This window comes from Rhinatrema bivittatum, chromosome 4 (genome assembly GCF_901001135.1).
Source record: "Rhinatrema bivittatum chromosome 4, aRhiBiv1.1, whole genome shotgun sequence".
Lineage (NCBI taxonomy): Eukaryota > Metazoa > Chordata > Amphibia > Gymnophiona > Rhinatrematidae > Rhinatrema > Rhinatrema bivittatum.
In genome coordinates, this window is record NC_042618.1 from 117,577,314 (window position 1) to 117,599,173 (window position 21,860).

General features: G+C 41.8%; 1 protein-coding gene across 9 annotated transcripts in view; it reads right to left on the reverse strand.

The window, feature by feature from the left end:
• The window catches only part of PCNX1 (pecanex 1), a 380,420-nt gene that overhangs the window by 198,275 nt on the left and 160,285 nt on the right, over positions 1 to 21,860 (reverse strand). For 7 of the 9 annotated variants that reach the window (XR_003856303.1, XM_029598749.1, XM_029598753.1 and 4 more), the window contains 5 exons: positions 9,466 to 9,559; positions 7,645 to 7,702; positions 6,730 to 6,947; positions 5,877 to 6,030; positions 4,707 to 4,739 (listed from right to left, as the gene is read on the reverse strand). Coding sequence is in view for 8 of the 9 variants with exons in the window: in XM_029598749.1 (XP_029454609.1) it covers positions 4,707 to 4,739; positions 5,877 to 6,030; positions 6,730 to 6,947; positions 7,645 to 7,702; positions 9,466 to 9,559 (557 nt within the window). In the remaining variant the exon portion in view is untranslated. The remainder of the gene's footprint in view (positions 1 to 4,706; positions 4,740 to 5,876; positions 6,031 to 6,729; positions 6,948 to 7,644; positions 7,703 to 9,465; positions 9,560 to 21,860) is intronic. The other 2 variants (XM_029598752.1, XM_029598747.1) reach the window with 1 other exon arrangement.

Here is a 21,860-nt window from a genome sequence, read left to right on the forward strand (position 1 = left end):
GCCAGACCGAAAGGCAATACCCGGTATTGATAATGGTCGCGGCCTACCAGAAATCGCAGATACTTGCGATGGGATTGTGCGATCGCTATGTGAGTACAAGCGTCCTTTAGGTCGAGAGAGCACAGCCAATCCCCCTTTTGTAGCAGAGGGAGCAGTGCGCCCAGGGTTACCATCTTGAATTTTTCTTTTTGAAGGTATTTGTTGAGGGCTCGAAGGTCCAAAATGGGACGTAGTCCCCCTGATTTCTTTGGTAGTAGGAAGTATCTGGAATAGAATCCCTTCCCTCGCTGAGAGGGAGGGACGGGTTCTATAGCATTTGATTGTAGAAGAAGAGATACTTCCTGTTGTAATTGAGCCAAATGGTTGGTTAGACTCCACGCTTGAAGAGGCGGGGAGTCTGCCGGAAGAGTTATGAAGTTGAGGTGGTAACCCTGTGCGATAATTGCTAGCACCCACTGATCTGAGGTGATCTGCAGCCAAGCTTGTAAAAAAATGGTACAGTCGACCTCCTACAGGGATGTCTGGAAGAGGGGTTTGGCATGTGCTCCCTACAGGGGAGTCAAAGGCCAGCCGCAGGCCCAGGAGGAGGGGCTACAGTAGGCCTTTGTTTCCTAGGCTGACGTGGCTGAGGTCTGGTAGAGGATCGAGCTGGACGAGGCCTGGCCGATGGAGGATAGTAACGACGTGGCCGAAAGAACGACTTTTTAGAGTCTTTCTTAAGTGGTTGTTTGGAGGAAACCTCAGACGGAACAGAAGAAAGTTGTTTCAGCGTCTCGTGGTGATCTTTTAACTCAGCTACAATTTGCTGAATTTGTTCTCCAAACAAATTGTCCCCTAAGCAGGGTAAATCCGCTAAACGATCCTGGACCTCTGGGCGAAGGTTGGATGACTTTAACCAAGCCCAACGTCTGGCCGAGATAGCAGTAGCTGAAACTTTTGTGGAAGCATCGAAGATGTCGTAAGCTGTTCTGATTTCGTGCTTCCCAGCTTCAAACCCTTTGTTAAGAAGGGCCTGAAGCTGTGGCTGGTATTGGTCAGGTAATGTATCAGCGTAGTCTTGCATCTGTTTAAGGATGGCTCTGTTGTATTGAGTCATGTAAAGTTGATATGAAGCTATGCGTGAAATCAACATAGCTCCATGGTACACTTTCCGGCCCACACTATCCAGGAATTTATTGTCCTTGACAGGTGGGGTGGAAGAGTGTGGCTTTAGACGCTTGGCCTTTCTTTGTGCGGACTCAACCACAACAGAGCGATGATCCAGTTGAGGCTTTTGAAAGCCTGGTGCTGACTGGACGAGATATGTGGAGTCAGCTTTCTTGTTCACTGGTGAGACAGATGAAGGAGACTCCCAGTTTTTCTTTAAAAGATCCAGAAAGACCTGGTGAATGGGGATGGAAGCGATGATTTTTGGAGCATCCAAAAATTGAAGCAGTTCCATCATCTGGTGTCTGTCATCGGTCTCAGATTGCAGCTGAAAGGGTACAAGTTCTGACATCTCCTTTACAAAATTTATAAAGGAGAGATCCTCTGGAGGAGATCTTTTTCTACTCTCTGTAGGAGATGGTGGAGAAGGTAGATCTGTGTCAGAAGATGTATCATCACCCCAGGTATCGTAGGGATCATGTGGGGGTTGAAGCCCTGAAGGACCTGGTTGAGGATCCGAAGGCATCGAATGAAACCTTGAAGGAACCGGTGCTGCAATCGGTACTGGGAATGGCATCGAGGGTTTCGGGGTTGCCGATGGAATCGGTGCCGGTTTCGGAATCGATGGAGCCGAAGGATAAATCGGTGGAGATATGCGAGAAGGCACCGATGGGACCACCCCGGAAGGGGGAATCAGAAACGGTGTTTCTCCTGCCGATGAGAATCCTGTCGGAGACGGTGGAGTTATCGGTGCTACTTGGATCATCGATGGAAGGGCTTGTACAAGTGCTTCCATACGGTGTAGTAGTGGTGCCAGCGCTTCCACCAGAGGCTTGGTGGCCGGTTCCCTCCTCGGTGGCGGAGTCGGTGCCGGGGTCGGTGCTGGAATCGGTGCCGGAATTGGTGCCGGAGACGGTGGAGGTTGGAACCTTTGCATCGCTTTCTCGATGGCCTCCTGGACCAGCCGGTCCAGTTCTGCCCGGAGACCAGGGGTAACAATACCCGGCTCGACGGGAGAGGGAGGCTGAGGAAGAGCCGGAGGGACCACCATAACCGGTGGGATCACGGCTCCCACACCCCGAGAGGGTGAGGGCTTCCTCGATGCCTGCGAACGAGACGTGGACGGTGCCAAGTCTGATCGAGGCCTCTTAGTCGGTGGCTCGGCCAGTTCAGAGGTCGATGACTGTAGATCCTCGACGGGCCGAGACTTGTGCCGTCGATGGCGATGCTTGTCCTTTCGATCTCCTCGCCCATCCGGGGAGGGAATAGGAGTCGACGGCCGAGAAGTCATCGACGGTGGACGGTCACCGGAGGGTTGACGATGGTGGTGCAACTTCGACGGTGCCGGTTCCGATGACGTCGATGCTATCGATGGCGTTGGGGTGGGTGCATGGAAGAGGAGCCCCATCTTCTCCATCCTGGCTTTGCGACCCTTAGGTGTCATTAAGGCACATTTGGTGCAAGTCAGGACATCATGCTCACTACCCAAACACAATACACAAACCCTATGGGGGTCTGTGATTGACATAGTCCGGGTACAGTCCGGACAACGACGGAACCCCGTCGCCATGGCCTAAGGCCAAATTTAGCCGCAGGATCGGTAAGTGCCAATAGGCCTCAAGGGCCAAAATCGACGGCAGTCGAAAAAACAGCAAAAAACTTACCGGTTTCCGCGAAGGTGAGAAAAAGTTGTCGAAGGGAGACCCCTGAGGGGCAACATTTTCTTCGGAAAGAAAAACCGAATTCCTGTCAGGAACGTGGTAGAGAGCTCCTTTCACCGCGTGGCAACTGCTGCGCGGAAAAAAGAAGACTGAAGGGAGACCCCTGCTGGCTGCAGGGTCAGTGCCTTGCTGGGCATGCCCAGTAGGGGCCAGTCAAAGTTCTGTTAAACTTTGACAGAAGTTTTCCGTGGTGGGCTCCATCCTCAATGTCACCCATTTGTGAGGACAACCATCCTGCTTGTCCTGTGAGAAAAAGTTATATCATCTTTTCAATCCCTCAGATTTTACTGAGGAAAATTACCATGAAAGATTAAAATATTGTTTAATAAATTTTCTTTGCCTGACATGACCTTGGTCATGTATTGCAGATTTCTAATCATATTAGTCCAGAAAACTAGCATTTTAGGTTGTGATATGGATTTACTGGACCAGCAAAAGTGATAATGTACTACACGAAGTTTAGAGATCACATAGATCCCTTCTTCAGATGTGAAGCTGGAACCTGTGTGTAGTCTAAAATATTCATATACTGCAACATTTTATTTGTCCAGTACCAGGTAGTACACCTGCCAAGAACTGCAGAACCTTGGCTAGCCTCATCCATTATTTAACTTGATATATCAACTCTGACCTACTACAGAACACACTTCCATGCTTGACAAATCCGACATGCAGAATAAAATCTGGAACATTTAGTTATGGTAGTTATTTGATTGATTAATCATTTCCTACCTTATAACTACTAGTAGCAGAAATGTTAAAGAACAATAACCACTAAATTAAAACATTATCCCCTGGTGGTATGAATCCTAATTTTTTTGACATGGACACAGTCCAAACCTGCAGATCCAACTTTATTAAAAGCAAACACTTATTTTACAGGATTAAGATGAGAAATGTTGTCATCTGGGACGAGATGTTAGTTTGCTGCCCTCAGCTCTCCCCATTATTATTACAGTGCTATCTATGGTCCCTTGCTAGGGATCTAGTGATTCCCAACAGCCCTTGTGCAATATGAAACTGCAGCTACCAACATCCTGTATCTTATCATGGAGGAACTGTTTATTGATGATTGAATACTCATCTGGCCGATAAGGTGTGCTCGGCTGTGCACACAACTTCATTCTTAATGTAAAAACGTCAGTGCACAAAAACCGTGCACATAATTTAGCATTCCTCCCTGCAAATCCCATGTTAGTCATGGCATTAGCAATTACTCCCCAGTGCAGAGAGGTATGTAGACTTAACTCATGTTTTCTTAATGCTGGAAATTTAACTCCTGGTCAGAGGTGGAGTAAAGTTTCTGGGGCTAGTGTTAGTCCATGAGGCTAAACCTGGTATTCATGGTGGGATTTAAAGTGCAGAAAATATTTCAAGCACACTAAGCATATTTTTGTGAGCACGTTTTTGGGTTAGCTTTTGTTTGATTGGTTTTTCTAAACTCCCAGTATATTACCATACCACTATCTTACCACACCGGGAGTTAACATGTTTAGCACACATTTTTTATTCCATGGTTGCATAACATCCTCAGCAATGTGGCTTGACATGAAACTATTTGTAAACACTAGATACTACTTTAGTTTTAAGGAATATGTTAAAATAAATCAAATGGAAAAAGCATCTGGGAGAGCAAGAGACTTGATAGCACTAACAAATGTAAGCATTGTGTAGGTACTTGCAGTACAAGCTTTCTAATATTGCTAGCCCAGGTACCTTCATGGCGATAATACATTCCTTACTATGGTATTCCAGTCAAGTCCCTTCTGAAAAAAGTCTACTAGCTGCTCTGGACTGTATACCAGGCTGATACTCAGTTCAGAAACGAAAGTGACTTACATGTCTAGGAGAAGAAGAGTCTGGCTGAACACTCTGAAAAAAAAAATATATATATTTCAAATTTTAGATAACACTAAAAATGAACCTTATGGACATGATCCGGGCCAAAATGAACTCTCGCCTAGGTTAGTATTTAAAGAAATTTAAAGTATTTAAAGAAAAGAAAGTGAGATTCAGCTCAATACATGGTGGCATTCACAAAAGCAAACAGAATGCACAAAACAGAAAATATACTGCCTCTGTATCGAGCCATGGTGCGACTGCACCTTGCGTATTGTGTGCAATTCTGGTTGCCCCATCTCAAGAAAGACATAACAGAACTAGAAAAGGTGCAGATGGAGGTAACAAAAATGATAAAGAGGATGGAACATCTAACCTATGGTTAAAGGCTATACAGGCGTGACAGACATTTATAAAATCATGAGTGGGATGAAACGAGTAAATAAAGGCAGTTCTTATGTTCTTGTAGTTGGGTTGATTTTTTTCTTTTCTTTTTAAACTAGCACAGTCCTTCTGTTCATTTCTGCCTAACTACAGTCAAAGAACCCAGAAATTTATCATTGGACTTGGAGACCCTACAACACTATTAGAATGATGGGATGACCTCTTATGTTAATAAAAGATGTCTCGGAGACACTATTGTGACACAAGGATGTAAGATATGACCTAACAGCAGTTAGAGGAGATTTCAAGCCTCCTAATCGAACCCATTGAGAATGCAACTAAAATATTTTCAACTCCTCTTCGATCACAGTATTCCAAAATGTGAAATGTTCCTCGGCTTATGGAAGAAAATCATTTGTTAAATCTGGAAACAACCAATGTCTCCATTCTGACTTGTAATTTGCCTGAACAAAACTTCTTCACTCATGTTTCCTTAAAATTATAGATTATATTTAGGTATCTGAGGATAATATTTAGGTATCTGAGGATATTTGTGTGTGTTTTGTATGCCAGGTTTAACATCAGGGGCAGGAGATAGTTGCAAGAAAAGAGGGCAAAGTAAAGCACATAGATGCTCCAAATCTGGACACTACAGTCCAGTCTTCAAGCTTACAAATCTTGTTATGCAGTGTCTGCCTACTTAGCTATAATTCATGAACTAAAAGAATAAATGGTGCCTTTTTTTTCTTTACACAATGGATATTAGGAATAAAAGGAAAAATATACCTTAAGTAGTGAATACTGACAGCTGGCTATTACCAGGCAGAACAGGAAGACCCAGATGTCCTTGAAGAATCCCTCAATCAGTAGTACAGAACCCAGAAAGGCAACAAGAATAGCCAGGATAATAGCCAATACATTTTCTAGGATCTCTCGATTCCTGCAGAGACCAAGTAAGATGTGCAAAAAACAAAATGGGGGAGGGGAAAAAAAAAAAAAGACAGGAACCACACAACTTATTAGGGCTAACCATAACATTTAAAAACCAGAACCACAGGAGAACAGAGGGCAGAGGTCTATTTATACATGATGTGTTGTCCTTATGCTGCTTTATTAAGGATAAACTCCCTATTTTTCTGCTGTGACTACTAATCATCGCTTCTATAGTGCTACTCTGCATATACAGCACTGTCAAATACACACGAGAACTCCCCTGCTATGTAGAGCTTACAATGTAATCAAGAAAGAAAAAAAAAAAAAAAAAAGACTGAGAATTTCATTTCTTAAGTAAATGGTTATTACCAAATAGGGTGGTGAGCAGGAGAATCAGGGGTTAAGGTTTAAAAGCAGCACCAAAAATGTGAGGTTTTAGACTGGATCTGAATAAGACCAGAGCGAGAGCATGAGGCACCAACTTAGGAATCCTATTCCAATCCTACAGTGCAGCAGAATGGCACAGAAAAGAGGGACTTGCCTGATGAGCAGAGCTCACAAGGAGAGATAAGAGGAGACGCAGCGAGTTGCTGCAAAGTGCAGGCTCTCGTCGGTGAGCAAGAGGTTCTTGAATGCTATGGGGAAGCTTCAAGTCCTAGGCATAAAACTCTTTACAAAATAAAGAATCAGGTCCCGCGGATCTTACCTGTCAAACAAGGCCAAGAGCGTTAGTCTGTCAAAGTTAATGCCAATCCAGAGTTTGGGCAGGATCCAAAAGCGGTAATAGTGTTTGACTTTGTGAGCAGCCTCCTCCTGTGGCTGCATGTGGTCCTGCAAGTCGGGGCTCAGGTCTATGTCTTGCTGCTCCAGCAGATCGGTGTCTATGGTGAACAGCCTGTTCAACTGGATCTGGGGGAGAGAGAGCTACAAGGGCGTCAACAGGGGCCGAAACGGATGGGGCTCCTCTCTGTGGATATTTAAATTATTGCTCCTCTGGCAGGGAATAAAATTACAAAGAGATACAGCATGAAACTATTCTAGCTACACTATACAGTTAGTGTACATAGGTGAACTGTCAAGCTGCTTCCAAACGTTTAAAAGTTTTTTTCTTGGAATATACACTGGAAAATATTTTTTCCAATCAGTAATGATTATGAATGCACAAATGCACTGAAGACGCATAAATTAAACATACAGTAAGAGCTCCATTTCCAGCACTCAACCAACTGGAAAGCTCCACTAACCAGAATCTAGCAGCAGTTTCTTTTTTTTTTTCTTAAACAGCTGCCCAGAAGGTTTAAACAGAATGCTAATCAGTAGCTTTTTTCTGCAGTGCTCCGTCCACTCCTGTATCACCCCCCTTTCCTCCTGTTCTCTCCAAGGGATAGAAATGGAGGTGAGGGATGGAATTACAGGGCACAGTTGCAGTTCTCTGCTCTGTCCCACTCCTGCGTAATCCTCTCCCCTCCTGTTTCCTGCCCGCTGTTGTCTGGAACAAGAAGCAGAAGGCTCTCGGATAATGTCAGAGGCATATTTAATTAACATACATGGACTATTCCTATTGCATGCTGAACCGGGCTTTTGCTGTACATGTAGTGCACGTGTTAAATATCATACTTACTAGATCATGCGGATAAAAGCGAACTGAGGTAGAACTTGATACATGGGAATCTGTGTCACTTTAATACAAAAGAAAAGTGAAAATTCAGTTTCTGTAACACACAAATTGACAGAACATTTCACATCACATAATGGCCAGAGGTATAGGACATATTTTTCTAAAAATGTTATAAAAATAACTGTTCTAGCTTCTGATGCCCCTCTTCCTCTACCCTCCAGTTTTTCATGTGCTTGCATTTTTGTTATGAGGCCACAAGTAATATTATTCAGTAGCTTACAATCTACAACATGGATCTCTGAAAATTTTACACCTATCCATAAGAAAGTTTATCATTTATAGTGCAGAGGGCTAAAACGTTCCAGGTTCCTGAAAGCAAACATTTTAGAGGTCTTTGATGAAATAAGATTATGGCAGATAATCTTAAGAACATAAGAATTTGCCATACTGGGTCAGACCAAAGGTCCATCAAGCCCAGTATCCTGCTTCCAATAGTGGTCAATCCAGGTCACAAGTACCTGGCATGATCCCAAAACAATAAATAGATCCTATATTGCTATCGTGCAATGATAAGTAGTGGCTATTTCTTAAGTCTACTTGGTTTAATAACAGTTTATTGACTTCTCCTCCAGGAACTTGTCCAAACCTTTTTTTACACCTAGCTATGCAACTGCCTTAACCACATCTTGTGGCAATGAATTTGAGAACTTAATTGTGCAGTAAGTGAAAAAGAATTCTCTCTAATTTATTCTGAATGTGCTACTTACTAACTTCAAGAAGTGCCCCTTATCTTTGTATTTTTTGAAAGAGTAAATAACTGATTTACATTTACCCATTCTATTCCACTCATGATTTTATAGATCTGTATCATATCCCCTTCTCAGCCATCCTAACCTCTTTAGTCTTTCTGTATAGACAAGATATTCCACCCTTTTTATTATTTTGGTTCTTCTTCTTTGTACCATTTACAATACAACTATATCTTTTTTGAGATGCAGTGACCAGAACTGCAAACAGTACTCTAAGTGTAGCCTCACCATGGAGTGATACAGAAGCTGTTTTATTCTCCATGCCTTTCCTAATAATTACAAACTCGTTTGCTTTTTTTGGCTGCTGCCACCCAGGACCTTTTCCTGGGCACTAACTCCTAATATGGAGTCTAAAACTGTGTAACCACAGTGTGGGTTACTTTTCCCCATGTGCATAACTTTGCACTTGTCCACATTAAATTTCTTCTGCTAGTTAAATGCCTAGACTTCCAGTCTCGCAAGGTCCTCCTGCAATTTTTCACAATCTGCTTGTGATTTAACTTGGAATAATGTTGTGTTGTCTGCAAATGTGATCACTTCACTTAATGTTCCCCTTTCCAGATCATTTATAAATATATTAAAAAGCACCGGTCCCAGTAGAGATCCCTGAAGCATTCCACCATTTACCCTTCCCCACTGAGAAAACTATTTAGTTCTACTCTCTTCCTAACCAACAGTTGCCAAGTGGTATGTATTATAAATTATAAATCATTATTCATCAGATTTTGTGCATGCTGTGTAACCACAAAATCTAGATAACAGAAAAAAAGTAATTTTTCATTTTAAATTGAAATGTGCAAATACCTGCAATTGCATGAGTGAAGGTTACTGTAGATGGGTTTTTTTTCTTAATTGTGACAGATGCTATGCTGAATAAGGCATATTCTGAGAGATAAACACTGGTTTCTCCATTTCAATGTGGATTTGAGGGAGTACTGCAAGTTTATTTCTGCTATTACACCATTGAAATTCCATCACAAAAGGAAACTTGGAGAAGGAATCAATTCACACGCACCAGAGGTTGTTCGATTCTCTTCTTGCAGCTGGTTCGAAGTTCACAAGTGACATGTCACATCCACCTGACTCATAGAGTGTTGGAGTGAACTTGCCTAGCAAACAAAGTGGAAAATGGGGTCACTAAATATTCAGATTTGCTTTTGATTTTTCTACAGTTAAAGCAATGTAGTTCTAATAGCATATTCAATACTGGAGAAAACTGGCGTCATAGTTGTGCTGCAATACCTTTTTAAAAGGACCAGCAAAAGTAGTCCATGAGCTTTCAAAACCACATAGGTCCCCCCCTTCTTCTGATGTGAGATCTCAAAAACTCAGACTACAATATTTTTGTTGGCCCTTTTACAAAATAGTATCACAACCTATTAAGTTAAATTATAGAATGGATATTCTTATCTGGTCTGTCTCCCCCCCCCCCCAAACTTTTTTTTTTCTTTTTAAGAGAGGATAAAACCCACAATATTTCTTCAGCTGAACCAGAGTATTTGCGATAGTTAAAGGTTACTAGAACCAAGCTCCGTAGCAAGCAGAGTGTTATGCAGGCTTTCCACGGAGGTTCGCAGTAGAGATCATTCATGATATCCCCTTAACATGCTAATCTTAGGTTTCATGAGTAGGAACCGTCAAGGAAGCATGTGGAGTGGCGGTTTAGTGATGTGGGCACAGAATCTCTCAGGGTAGCCCAAAGCCATTTACTTCCCTTTCATTGCTATTAACATTTTATGCCAACATGCTACATTTTTATGTAAATACCACAGAATGAGAAATCCACGAAAAACAGAAAGTTAATGATATCACCTTAAAGTAAACAAATCCTGGACCACATAGGGAGTGGGTAAGCTCAGAGAGACCTCATAATCCGGTGCCCGAAGGCTATGCAGATATTAGCTTTCAATGGCTCAAGCTTTCTTTGTTAGCTTATAATCATTGGTCTCACTGGGCTATTAGTAAAAGGCGCTTATCCAATATGTAGCTGCCTTAATGTACTTGTCTTAATCTACTAAAAGTCTCTATATATGCTTTATGTTACTTAACTTGCAGTTTTAGTGTCCGTCGACAAGCCTTCAAATTATGATGGTGAAATGGTGTAATCCGACGTTGTTCCGACACGGCGTGTTTCGGAGGAAAACCTCCTTCTTCAGGGGGTCGGGTACCACTATTACCGGCTTTGTCACTATTTAACGGTACTTCACATTACTGCGAGAGAGATAGGTACATAAATGCATGAATGAACCCACTGAAATTAAAGTGATGGCATAAAGATGTGAAGGACCACTTACTTGTGCGAGAGAAGTTGAGTTATATGGCTGTGCCGAAAGCGTCTCGATATGGCTCTGTAAATAAAGTAGTTTACAAGTTGCAATGAAGAACCAATATATTTTATGCTAGGATAAATACCTTGTCCCCGCAGGTTACCGACTTTCAACGATGCTGGAATAGTCGTTCGCTTAGCCGTGAGACTTCTATCGGCGGCGAGGGACGTGAAGACGCTGACCTTTAAGGATGAAAAAAGAGCGCCAAACCCGTGAATGTGTCCAAAAATGGGCACCTACATCCCGGCCGGCGCCATTTTGAGTTTATAAACTATCCAAAAAAGGAGAATGACGTCGGCGGACGCCATATTGAAATTTCTCAAACACGGGACGGCCCCATAACTGTCCTTATATGGGCTTATACGTCACTGTAGACACCATTTTGACGGGAGGGTAATCGGTATCTTTTAAAAAAGGAAATTAAATTAAATATGGGCAGCAAAAAATGTATGATGTGAGGACTAAATGTAAAGAGAAACTAGATGAGGGTATACCACTCAATCTTTTCATTAAGTCCCTGTGGTTCAATAGATTGAAGGCGGTAAATCCATTGATGTTCCTTCAAATTTAAGACCGAGTTTCTATCCCCACCTCTCCAGGATTGAATGACCTGCTCTATAATGAGCCACTGGAATTGCTCAAAAGTGTGTTGGTCCGCCGACGTCATTCTCCTTTTTTGGATAGTTTATAAACTCAAAATGGCGCCGGCCGTGACGTAGGTGCCCATTTTTGGACACATTCACGGGTTTGGCACTCTTTTTTCATCCTTAAAGGTCAGCGTCTTCACGTCCCTCGCCGCCGATAGAAGTCTCACGGCTAAGCGAATGACTATTCCAGCATCGTTGAAAGTCAGTAACCTGCGGGGACAAGGTATTTATCCTAGCATAAAATATATTGGTTCTTCATTGCAACTTGTAAACTACTTTATTTACAGAGCCATATCGAGACGCTTTCGGCACAGCCATATAACTCAACTTCTCTCGCACAAGTAAGTGGTCCTTCACATCTTTATGCCATCACTTTAATTTCAGTGGGTTCATTCATGCATTTATGTACCTATCTCTCTCGCAGTAATGTGAAGTACCGTTGAATAGCGACAAAGCCGGTAATAGTGGTACCCGACCCCCTGAAGAAGGAGGTTTTCCTCCGAAACACGCCGTGTCGGAACAACGTCGGATTACACCATTGCACCATCATAATTTGAAGGCTTGTCGACGGACACTAAAACTGCAAGTTAAGTAACATAAAGCATATATAGAGACTTTTAGTACATTAAGACAAGTACATTAAGGCAGCTACATATTGGATAAGCGCCTTTTACTAATAGCCCAGTGAGATCAATGATTATAAGCTAACAAAGAAAGCTTGAGCCATTGAAAGCTAATATCTGCATAGCCTTCGGGCACCAGATTATGAGATCTCTCTGAGCTTACCCACTCCCTATGTGGTCCAGGATTTTTTTACTTTAAGGTGACATTTTTATGTAAGGCACATCACATTCCTTCAAGCTCTCATATCACAGAAAGAGCAATGTAAATCTACAGAGGATGATAGATGCCCTGTATTCTAGATAGAGGGAGCCCCTGCAGCTAACAGATGGCTCTAATGTTTTTGAAGGCTCTCTCAACCCTATGGATACACTATAATGGATGGTGGCTTTAAGGGAAAATTATAACCTGGAATCTGAAGCCCATCATGCTATTTGTTCTCTGCTCAGTGTCTAGATTAAAATGCAGATTGCAGTTTGCCAATAAAATTGGCAGAACATAATACATGAACCATAGTTTCAGATGTAACCATGAGAACTGCCATTGCTCAGCCCTGTGTCAACAAACCTAGATTCCAACATTCACTAGAGTGTTCTTGTAGTGAACATCCCCCCCAAAAAAAATCCTGCAAGAAGCCAGATTGATTTTTGTTGTTTTCCAACAAACCTTATTTAAATAAACCCACATAAAGCTAATGTATCAAAATTAAAGACCAGCAGAATGATTTTTATCTACATGAATTAGAGATGCCTGAGGCCAACTCAGCCAATGCTTTACTTTAGGTTTTATTCCCAATAGGTTTATTAGGCATGCCAAGATCCTGCAATGGCTTCACTTTCTGAAAATCCAAGTATTAGTTTTCTTTTGTTCCAATTGCTGCCAGGTCTGTGGTGAGAAATCTACTTGTAGTACCACTGATGCAAAATACAGCAAGAATCATTGGGCCATGTCCAAATGAGGTGTCCTGGCATGCAACCCCTTTGCTGAGAGGATCCACACATTGGAAAAACTGAATAAACCAATGTTGGCCAAATCATCTGCTTGAGAAATCCCCTTCAGATGGAAGTTGTGCATCAGTACACCATGTTCCATGTTTTTATTTTGCTCTAAAAAGTTTTAACATAAATAGTGCTAAACAAACTGATAACTGGAAATTTTAAATTCAAAGGAAATATATAAATGCCCACTTGGCTACCATAATTTTGTGCTGTTTAATTCCAGTGGATACATTTTTGTGGGGGGCCAATGATTCTGCTGAAATCCCTCACTGTGGTATATCACTAACAGGGTACTTGAAAAGATGCATTACATTTCAAATAGTCTCCAGCACGGATCCCTCTCTGTCAATACATCTTAACTACATTAATCCAAAATTCTAAGCAAGTGACAAATAATGTGACCAATAACAACTGTTTTTGAAATGCTATTAGAGACAGTTATGAATGTATAAAGAAAGTTTACGATGCTATTGTTTGGGGATTTTTTTTTTTTTCAAAATAAATTTCACTACAAGAGCAGCTCACTTAATATTGTGCTCAGTTTTGCTTTAGAATTGTTGGTAGACTTCATAGTAAATCACCTTATGTAAAAAAAAAACCAACTTCTGGACTTGAAAAAAAATTACTAGCACAGTAAACTTTGGGCAGACAGGATAAGACATGGACTACTTGTAGCCCAAACCATTTCAGTCCATGCCTGGTGTTCTCAAAATACAATTTAAAGCAGCAGTGCTAAGCAAATTCTTCAAAATGTCAACTTGTCTGTCTTTTCAGCTTTCTTACATCATCTTGATTTAATGCTTAGGTTCACTTCCTTCATGCCCTAACATTTGACTTCTTATATTTTTACTCTGCTCTTTTTTATGGAAGAAAAAGCATGCACCATCTGCCTCGGCTGCACCCAATCTTTTTAAAATCTCCTTCCTGGAGGTCACTTTTCAGGCACCAGTGTTTTATGTTTTCTGTGTATAAAGGTGATGCACACTTATCTGATGACGATCAATATAGCAGTACCTTAATCTACTCCGCTACACAATGAAAGAGCCTCTAAAACAGAGCTTTCCAAACTATTCATGATGGTGACACACATTTTAGACAAACAATTTCGGGACACAGTAATTCAGTTTACTAGCAAACCATAGGTTAAAGGTTAAATGAACTAAATGTATTTCGACAATTTATGTATGTTTCCTTAAATATATACATAATAAAATGTTTCATGACACAACCTATCTTGTGAAAACCTCTCATTTATATTAAAAATATATAATATTCCAAGATTAATGTTATTGTTCTAATTTATGAATAACAATAATAAAACAAAGTTATTGTGTTATTCAATTTACCTCTTTAATGAGATATATAAGCTTGATGGGATGAACACAGATTTTGAATATTTGGTGTTAATAAGAAAGTCCAAAGGGTCTTCTGCGTAATTTTAAAAAGCTGGCCAGTTTCACACTATATAATTATTTGAAAGCCTCATTCAACTAATTCTATATGGCTATGAGAGTGAAGACTGGAATTTATAGGAAGGGACAGAATGTCAATATAAATCCTGCACCTCCAGTTCTGTAACTCTGTGCATCCACTGAAATTCCCCAAAACAAGGAACTTGGATGTTTCCCTTACAGCTCATCATACTAAAAGATATTTTCAAATTCTGGTGTCACCTCACAGTAACAGCAGCACAAACACCTTCCACTGCCAGGCACATTGTGAACTAAAATAAAACCTCACAAAAAAGACACTCAAAATCTATACTGCAATCCCATTGTAACATAACAGTAATAACACCAAGGACTCAAACAACAATAACCCTACCTGTGAATAAGCAAGGGTAAATATTACATTGGGTCCTAGAATACCAATACACCACCTACTGAGGAAACAAAACAAACCCGATTGCTATAGATCCCTATGCTAGTAGAATCTCTCATCATGGTCACACACACAGAGCAGAGACAGACCCTCACCAAATACAGAATAAAGGAGCACAAATTTGACAAAAACTGACATGGAAACCACAAGAAGCCAGACTCTGTGTATTAACAATGGAAAAACAGAACCACCATTCTTCATAAAACAAATAAAATCAAGAAACATAAAGCATCAGTTATAATAGTAAAACCATACTAATAAAAGAATATTTTAAAACTACTGATAAATAGAATTTCTATTAATTGAAATCATATACTTTTTTACAATTTCCCAAATACCAATAAAATATGTAAAAACTGCACATATATCAAATAACACCCAATAATTAAAACTAATAAGGATTTTAAAAAGCCCCTGCTGTCCATACGTGGGAGCTCTTGATTTCCAGTCACCCTGATTTTGTCAAGGATTAGGAGGTTATCCTCTCTCTCTCACACATACTCACATGTCCATTCTCTCACACATACACTGTCACATACATACATATTCATGCTCTTATACCCACCATAACTTCTCACTCTCGCAGACACTGACACACTCTCAGGCTCTAAGACACTCTCTCCCCCTCCACACACACCCCCCACACAAACTCTTACTCCCCTGGATTTTCTCATACACACTCATGCTCTCACTCTCTCTGGCTCCCTCACATACACACAAACACACACACCCAGGCAAGTTCCCAGTCATTCTAACACACAAACTGACCCCCAGGCAGGCTCCCATTCATTTTCACACTACTCCCTCACCATCCCCCAGGCATGCACACATTCATTCTCACACACACAGACCACCAGGCAGGCACCAATTCATTCTCACACACACACACACACACCACACACAGGCAGGCACCAATTCATTCTCACACACACACATACACCACACACAGGCAGGCACCTATTCTCACACATACAAACCCCAGGAAGACACCCATACATTCTCATACACAGACACACCCTCAGGCAGGCACCCATGCATTCACACACATACACCCCCAGGCTGACTCCCATTCATACACATGCACACACTAAAGGCAGATCCCCTCTCTTTCTTTTGCCAGCAACCTCAAGAGCCTCTCTCATTCCTCTGCTGCCACTGTCACCGTCACTGATGCCGCATGGCTATTTGGGAGGCGCTGATTGCTGCTATTGGCACTGAAGCCCATTCTGTTGCCTCCTCTGTGTAGGGCCCGTGGGTTTCCACTTCCTCCATGTTGATCTCGTACACTGTGAGATCCGCATAGAGAAAATGCTACTTTTGCACATTACCAAAAATTACATGTGCCAATCAGTAAAAAGTAATTTTTTTTTTTACCTTTGCTGTCTGATCTTAGTTTTTTATCGGTTGGTCACAGGCTTTTTTGTTCCACCTTTCCTTTCTTATTTTTTTTGCCAATTCCTTTCATATTGTCTTTTTTTTTCTATTTCTTTTCTCTCCATCTATCTTCTTCCCTCAAACATACAGTCAGGTTCTCATTCTCACATGCTTTCTCTCTCTCACACACACACAGGCTCTCACATGCTCTCTCATACAATCATTCATACACAGTCTCTCTCTTGCACATGCTGTCTGACTCACACCCAGGCTCTCTCTCACTCCCACATGCTGTCTTGCTCAAGCACAGACTCTCACTGTCACATGCTCTCTCTCATACAATCATTCATACACAGTCTCTCTCTTGCACATGCTGTCTGACACACACCCAGGCTCTCTCTCACTCCCACATGCTGTCTTGCTCAAGCACAGACTCTCACTGTCACATGCTCTCTCATACAATCATTCATACACAGTCTCTCTCTTGCACATGCTGTCTGACTCTCACATACACAGGCTCTCTCTCACTCCCACATGCTGTCTTGCTCAAGCACAGACTCTCACTGTCACATGCTCTCTCATACAATCATTCATACACACAGGCTCTCACTGGCACATGCTGTCTCTCTCACACACACACAGGCTCTCACATGCTGTCTCTGCAAACATTCAGGTCCTCACTCCCACACACAGTCTCTCAACTCATCTCATACATGCACTCTACGGGCCCTCAGCCTCTCTCTTACCTCTGGGCTCCTCTTCACGGGTCGCTGCAGGATGGGCTCTGCAGCGGCCCTGTTCTTCGCGGGCCGATCCGCGGCAGCGGCGTCCCTCTTCTTTGAGGGCCGATACGCGGTGGGGACCCTGCTACCGGGCCTCCTCCTCCTCTCGGCCCGCTGCTCCTCTTCTGCACGTGGCTGATGCTCCACTTCCTTCCTGCCCGTGCGGCTCCGGCAACATTTTTCTTCCGGGGCCGCGTGGGCAGGAAGGAGGAGCACCACCTGCGTGACCTTTTTCTTCGAGCCGTGGTGACGTAAGCTCCACCACGGCCCACCGATCTTCCTGCTGTGTGTCTCCGGCACACTTGAATCTGTGGCTAATGGAATGCAAAAATAGGTTTCTCTGAAAAAAAAATACTTAATGCTGAAAAGTTTCAGATTCTTTGAGAACCGGATACAACATTGCTGCTTTCAGATCAACCGAAATGTTCAGTTAGTGCCAAAACCGGTTGGTGTCAGACAATTCATTTTCAACTAAAAATCCATGTATTCCTGGCTTTAGATCTGTAAACGGCAGCACAATTTTTTGGCTTCCAGACACACTTCTAAGGAAAGGGAAATTGATCAGAAGGTTTTACTGGTTGCAATTTCTGCACACTGAGCAACAGGAAACAAAATTACAATTTTTTAAATGTTTTCTTTACTGTATTGCTTGGCTTAGCATTTAGTATTTTTTTTTTTTAAGCATGCAAGGCAATTTGGTAGTTACACGTTGTAATAGATGGTTCAGCTAACTGAAGAAAAATAAATCACTATTTTAACAAAAGTTGATTAGGTCAACATGGGTCAGATATTCCAAGAATTCTTCCCTCCCTGTCCCTTGCAGACACTCCACAAAAGAAATCTCTTTATACAACTGGCTTTGTAAACAACATTTGATGCACACATGCAAATGTTTGCCAGTAGATGGCCACCAGCTACAGAAAAAGATCAAAATTCTGCCCAAAGTAAGAATCTTAAGCAACATGCTGCACAAAATCGGAAGAAAAATATTATTTCAATTTGTTTAAAAGAATAGTTGTTTTTCCCTGAAATGGAGCTCAGACTCAGCAGCTCTAGGCAAATGCAAGCTTATTCACGCTGGTATAAAGTATAGCTCATTTAAATGTTTAAAATTCTGATGGGTCAAAGTATCCTTTGACAAACTGCAATCTCAATGTGAATATTCAAAGCATGGCATTACTGCCAAAGGCCCGGTAATCACTGGTGAGTGGTTACCAAAAGCAGTGTCCTGAATTTGTGGGGGGGGGGGGGGGGAGTAACTTCACATCTCACTAAAATAAATATAGGGAAAGTAGCTGTATTTCAGGAAAAGATATCAGTTCTTGAAAATGCAACATTCACGAGCAAGGAATAATTCTTAAGTAGGAGAAGATGCTGATGTATTCCTATGTTCTGATTATAAATGCTTAATCAAGCAACACAGTGAAACGCACTTCAAATTATTTCAATGCATATTTTACATTTTATATTCAGTAGCATACAGCTGATGTAAGAGCTTCAGATGTTGCACAAAATTTGATATGGACACCTTTAGATTTCCATCTGCTTAAATACTCAGCATTATGTGCTTATTTCAGAAAAGGCAAAATGAACATAAGAAGTGCCATAGTGGATCAAATCTCTGACAGTGGCCAGTCTGGATCACAAGTACCCATCAGATCCCCAATAATTGATTTCTTGTAACTCACTCCCAGGGGTAAGCAGTGGCTGTTCCCCTGGTTAAACTAAATGGGAACCCAATTGTAAATAAAGATTTAAGTAATGAAGCTGAGCATATTAAAATGTTAAGCTTAAATATCAGAATAAGAACAAGTTGATGTTAATAAAAAATTCAAGTAGAAACAGACTATGATGGCAGATAAGGAGCATAGGGACCAACCAGTCTGCCCAACTACTTCCCAACGCATGCCATAGAATGTCAGTAGACCTCAGGGTTTCAAAGCAGCCATTACCCCTTCTGGAGCTTCTCTTGTTCTAATACATCCTATATACTGGAAAAGGTTTCCTTCTTTTGCATTATTTCATAACTTTAAAGGTACAAATAAGAACTTCAAAGTAGAGAGTTCAGATGCTGCAAATAAGAAACTGTACAATTCCATTTTAAATAGGAGACATGCCATGTGGAACTGCCATCCTGGAATGCTTCCCTACATTGCCCCACTGGATTTGCATTTCTTCAGCACCACCCTAAACTACAGCTCCAGTTAAATAGTGCTAAAGACTAAAATACCTTTTCCTGCAGTTTTCCTTTTCTCAGTACCAGTTAGACATTTCTTTACTTGTAGAATTCTTTAAAAAAAAAAAAAAAAAGGGGGGGGGTGGGGGAATGTGGAGGTAATAGCATTGATAGTACTCTTTGCTACTTTCCCAATGCAAAACCAATACCAAAAGACTAGCACCCATCATTCAATAGCCACCCAAATCCCTGCTTTCAGTAGTCACTCATGCATATCCCCTGTAACAGTGATAACTCAACCTTTATCAGCCACTGTTACCTTAACAGCCAGAGAAGTCCCAAAGAGCTACATTCAAAGGCTCTCTTGATGTTAACCTTCAAGCTTGCATATTAGCTTCACCCGATTCTGTGCTAAAGTTTTAAAGGATTCTGTGGTGTAAAAAGGTTTATATTCTGCATCTGGAAAAGCCTCAAAATGGCTTTCAAGTCCAAAATGATAGGCTGAATGCTGTCTCCTTGCTACTGTATTACCTCATAGGATCATAGTCAATAAGAAGTCATGAATTAGCTAATATGATTCACCGAGTTTCATTTAGGGAAGGGGAAGCACTCCCATGTCTCTCACCACAAGATTAACTGCACAGAACAAACTAAAAAGATTTCTGCTCTTCTAGAACCTGTTTAGCCTTACACAAACATTTGGAATATGTCAGGAACATTGATATTTCTTCTAAAGCAGCATTTGATTAATCAGAACACTACCTGATGGAGCAAAAAGCAAAACTTTATTTATGAAAATCTGTTGCACTAGTGCAAAACAAAAAAACAAAATTCATACTGTGTAGTGTTTAATCACTCTACAATTTCTAATCATTCTACTGTACTTCAATTTTATATTGTCACTGAACTGCCCACAAAATAAACCAGATAAAATGAGTGTTTAGTAAATGGACCCTCATTTTGCCTTTAAAAGAGCAGGCAAAGAGACCGCCAAAACTTTATTTATTTTTTAAGTCCAGGGTAAGATGGCATTTTATTTATAAAGTGATGGAAAAGCTTAGACAATAATGCATCAACTGTTATTCCATTCCTAATGTATATGCTAACTCCTTATCTAATGTATGCTACACCAACTGCTATTCCGTTCTTAATGTATGTTAACTCATTAACTAATGTATCCCATCGAAAATTGTAAACCGTTGTGATGGTAAAACCGAACGACGGTATATAAAACTCGATAAATAAATAAAAATAAATGTAAAACGTTGTTCAATATTTTTAGGGTGTTCCTTTTGTGTGTGATTGCAGTCATGAAAGGTTCTAGAGTAACATTCCTGGAAACCAAAATCTTCCATGCATCCAGAGTACAAGTACGACATGGGCCGCTGCAATGCAACCTTCCCCACAGTGTCCTGAATGTGTGCTTCAGCCTTGCTCTGGAGGGACCAAACACTGCAGGTGAATAGGGTAGTTCAATATCTTTGACCATGTGGGATGAGACTGTCAACTGTGGTGCCAAACTGTAATGTGATCATCTGGCCACTGGGAACAGGACAGAGATCACCAAGTCATTTCAGTTTTTATTTTATTTTTCCTGGAAATTTCAATATTTAAAAAAAAAAAAAATCAATGGGGAAAAAAAAAAATCTTTGTTATAAATGTATGTTTTGTTATAGCATTCCCAGGAAAAAAAAAAAAGGCCACTACACATAGGGGTAGATTTTCAAACACGGCGCGTTCGTGTACTTTTGCTGGCGCATCAGGCGCAAGCAAAAGTACGCGGGATTTTAGTAGATACGTGAGTAGTCGCGCGTATCCGCTAAAATCCTGGATCGGCGCGCGCAAGGCTATCGATTACGTATAGCCGGCGCGCGCCGAGCCGCGCAGCCTACCCCCGTTCCCTCCAAGGCCGCTCCAAAATCGGAGCGGCCTTGGAGGGAATCCTCTAACACCCTCCTCTCACCTTCCCCTCCCTTCCCCTACCTAACCCACCCGCCCGGCCCTGTCTAAACCCCCCCTAACCCTCCCGCCCCTTTTCGAAAGCCCAGGACTTGCGTGCGGGCGGCCTATGCAAAATAGGTGCGCCGGCTCGCGAGGGCCCTGCGCGCGTAAATCCAGAAGGATTTACGCACTCGGCCCTTTTAAAATCCGCCCCAATGGGTATAGTGTACTCCTTTATAGCAGTTGGAGACTGATCAGATTTCAATCTGACATCAGCCCTAGTACATATACCCCTGCAGGAAGTGCAGCTCTTCAGTATTCTCCTTGAAAAGTATTCTCCTTGAAAAGCATTCTGGATATATGTGTGACTGACTAATTTTAACAACTTGAATAACTTGAATTGTCGCTGGTTTCTCTTATTCCTGTCCTCCAGTAGCCGTGGCAGTGGAGACTTGTCCCATTTGTCAGCCAGTTTCTCTAGTTCGCTGCCAAACAGTAGGGATCCCTTGAAGGGCATCCTTGTGAGCCTCGTTTTGGAGACGCGTCGGCCGACCAGCTTCAGAGCCAGAGTTACTGGGTCCAAGCTAGGCGGCGCTGTGCCCCTGGGGGGCCCCGTTTGAGTGGGGGGGGTGTGTCCCACTGGGATTTTGCTAGGTCCAGAGC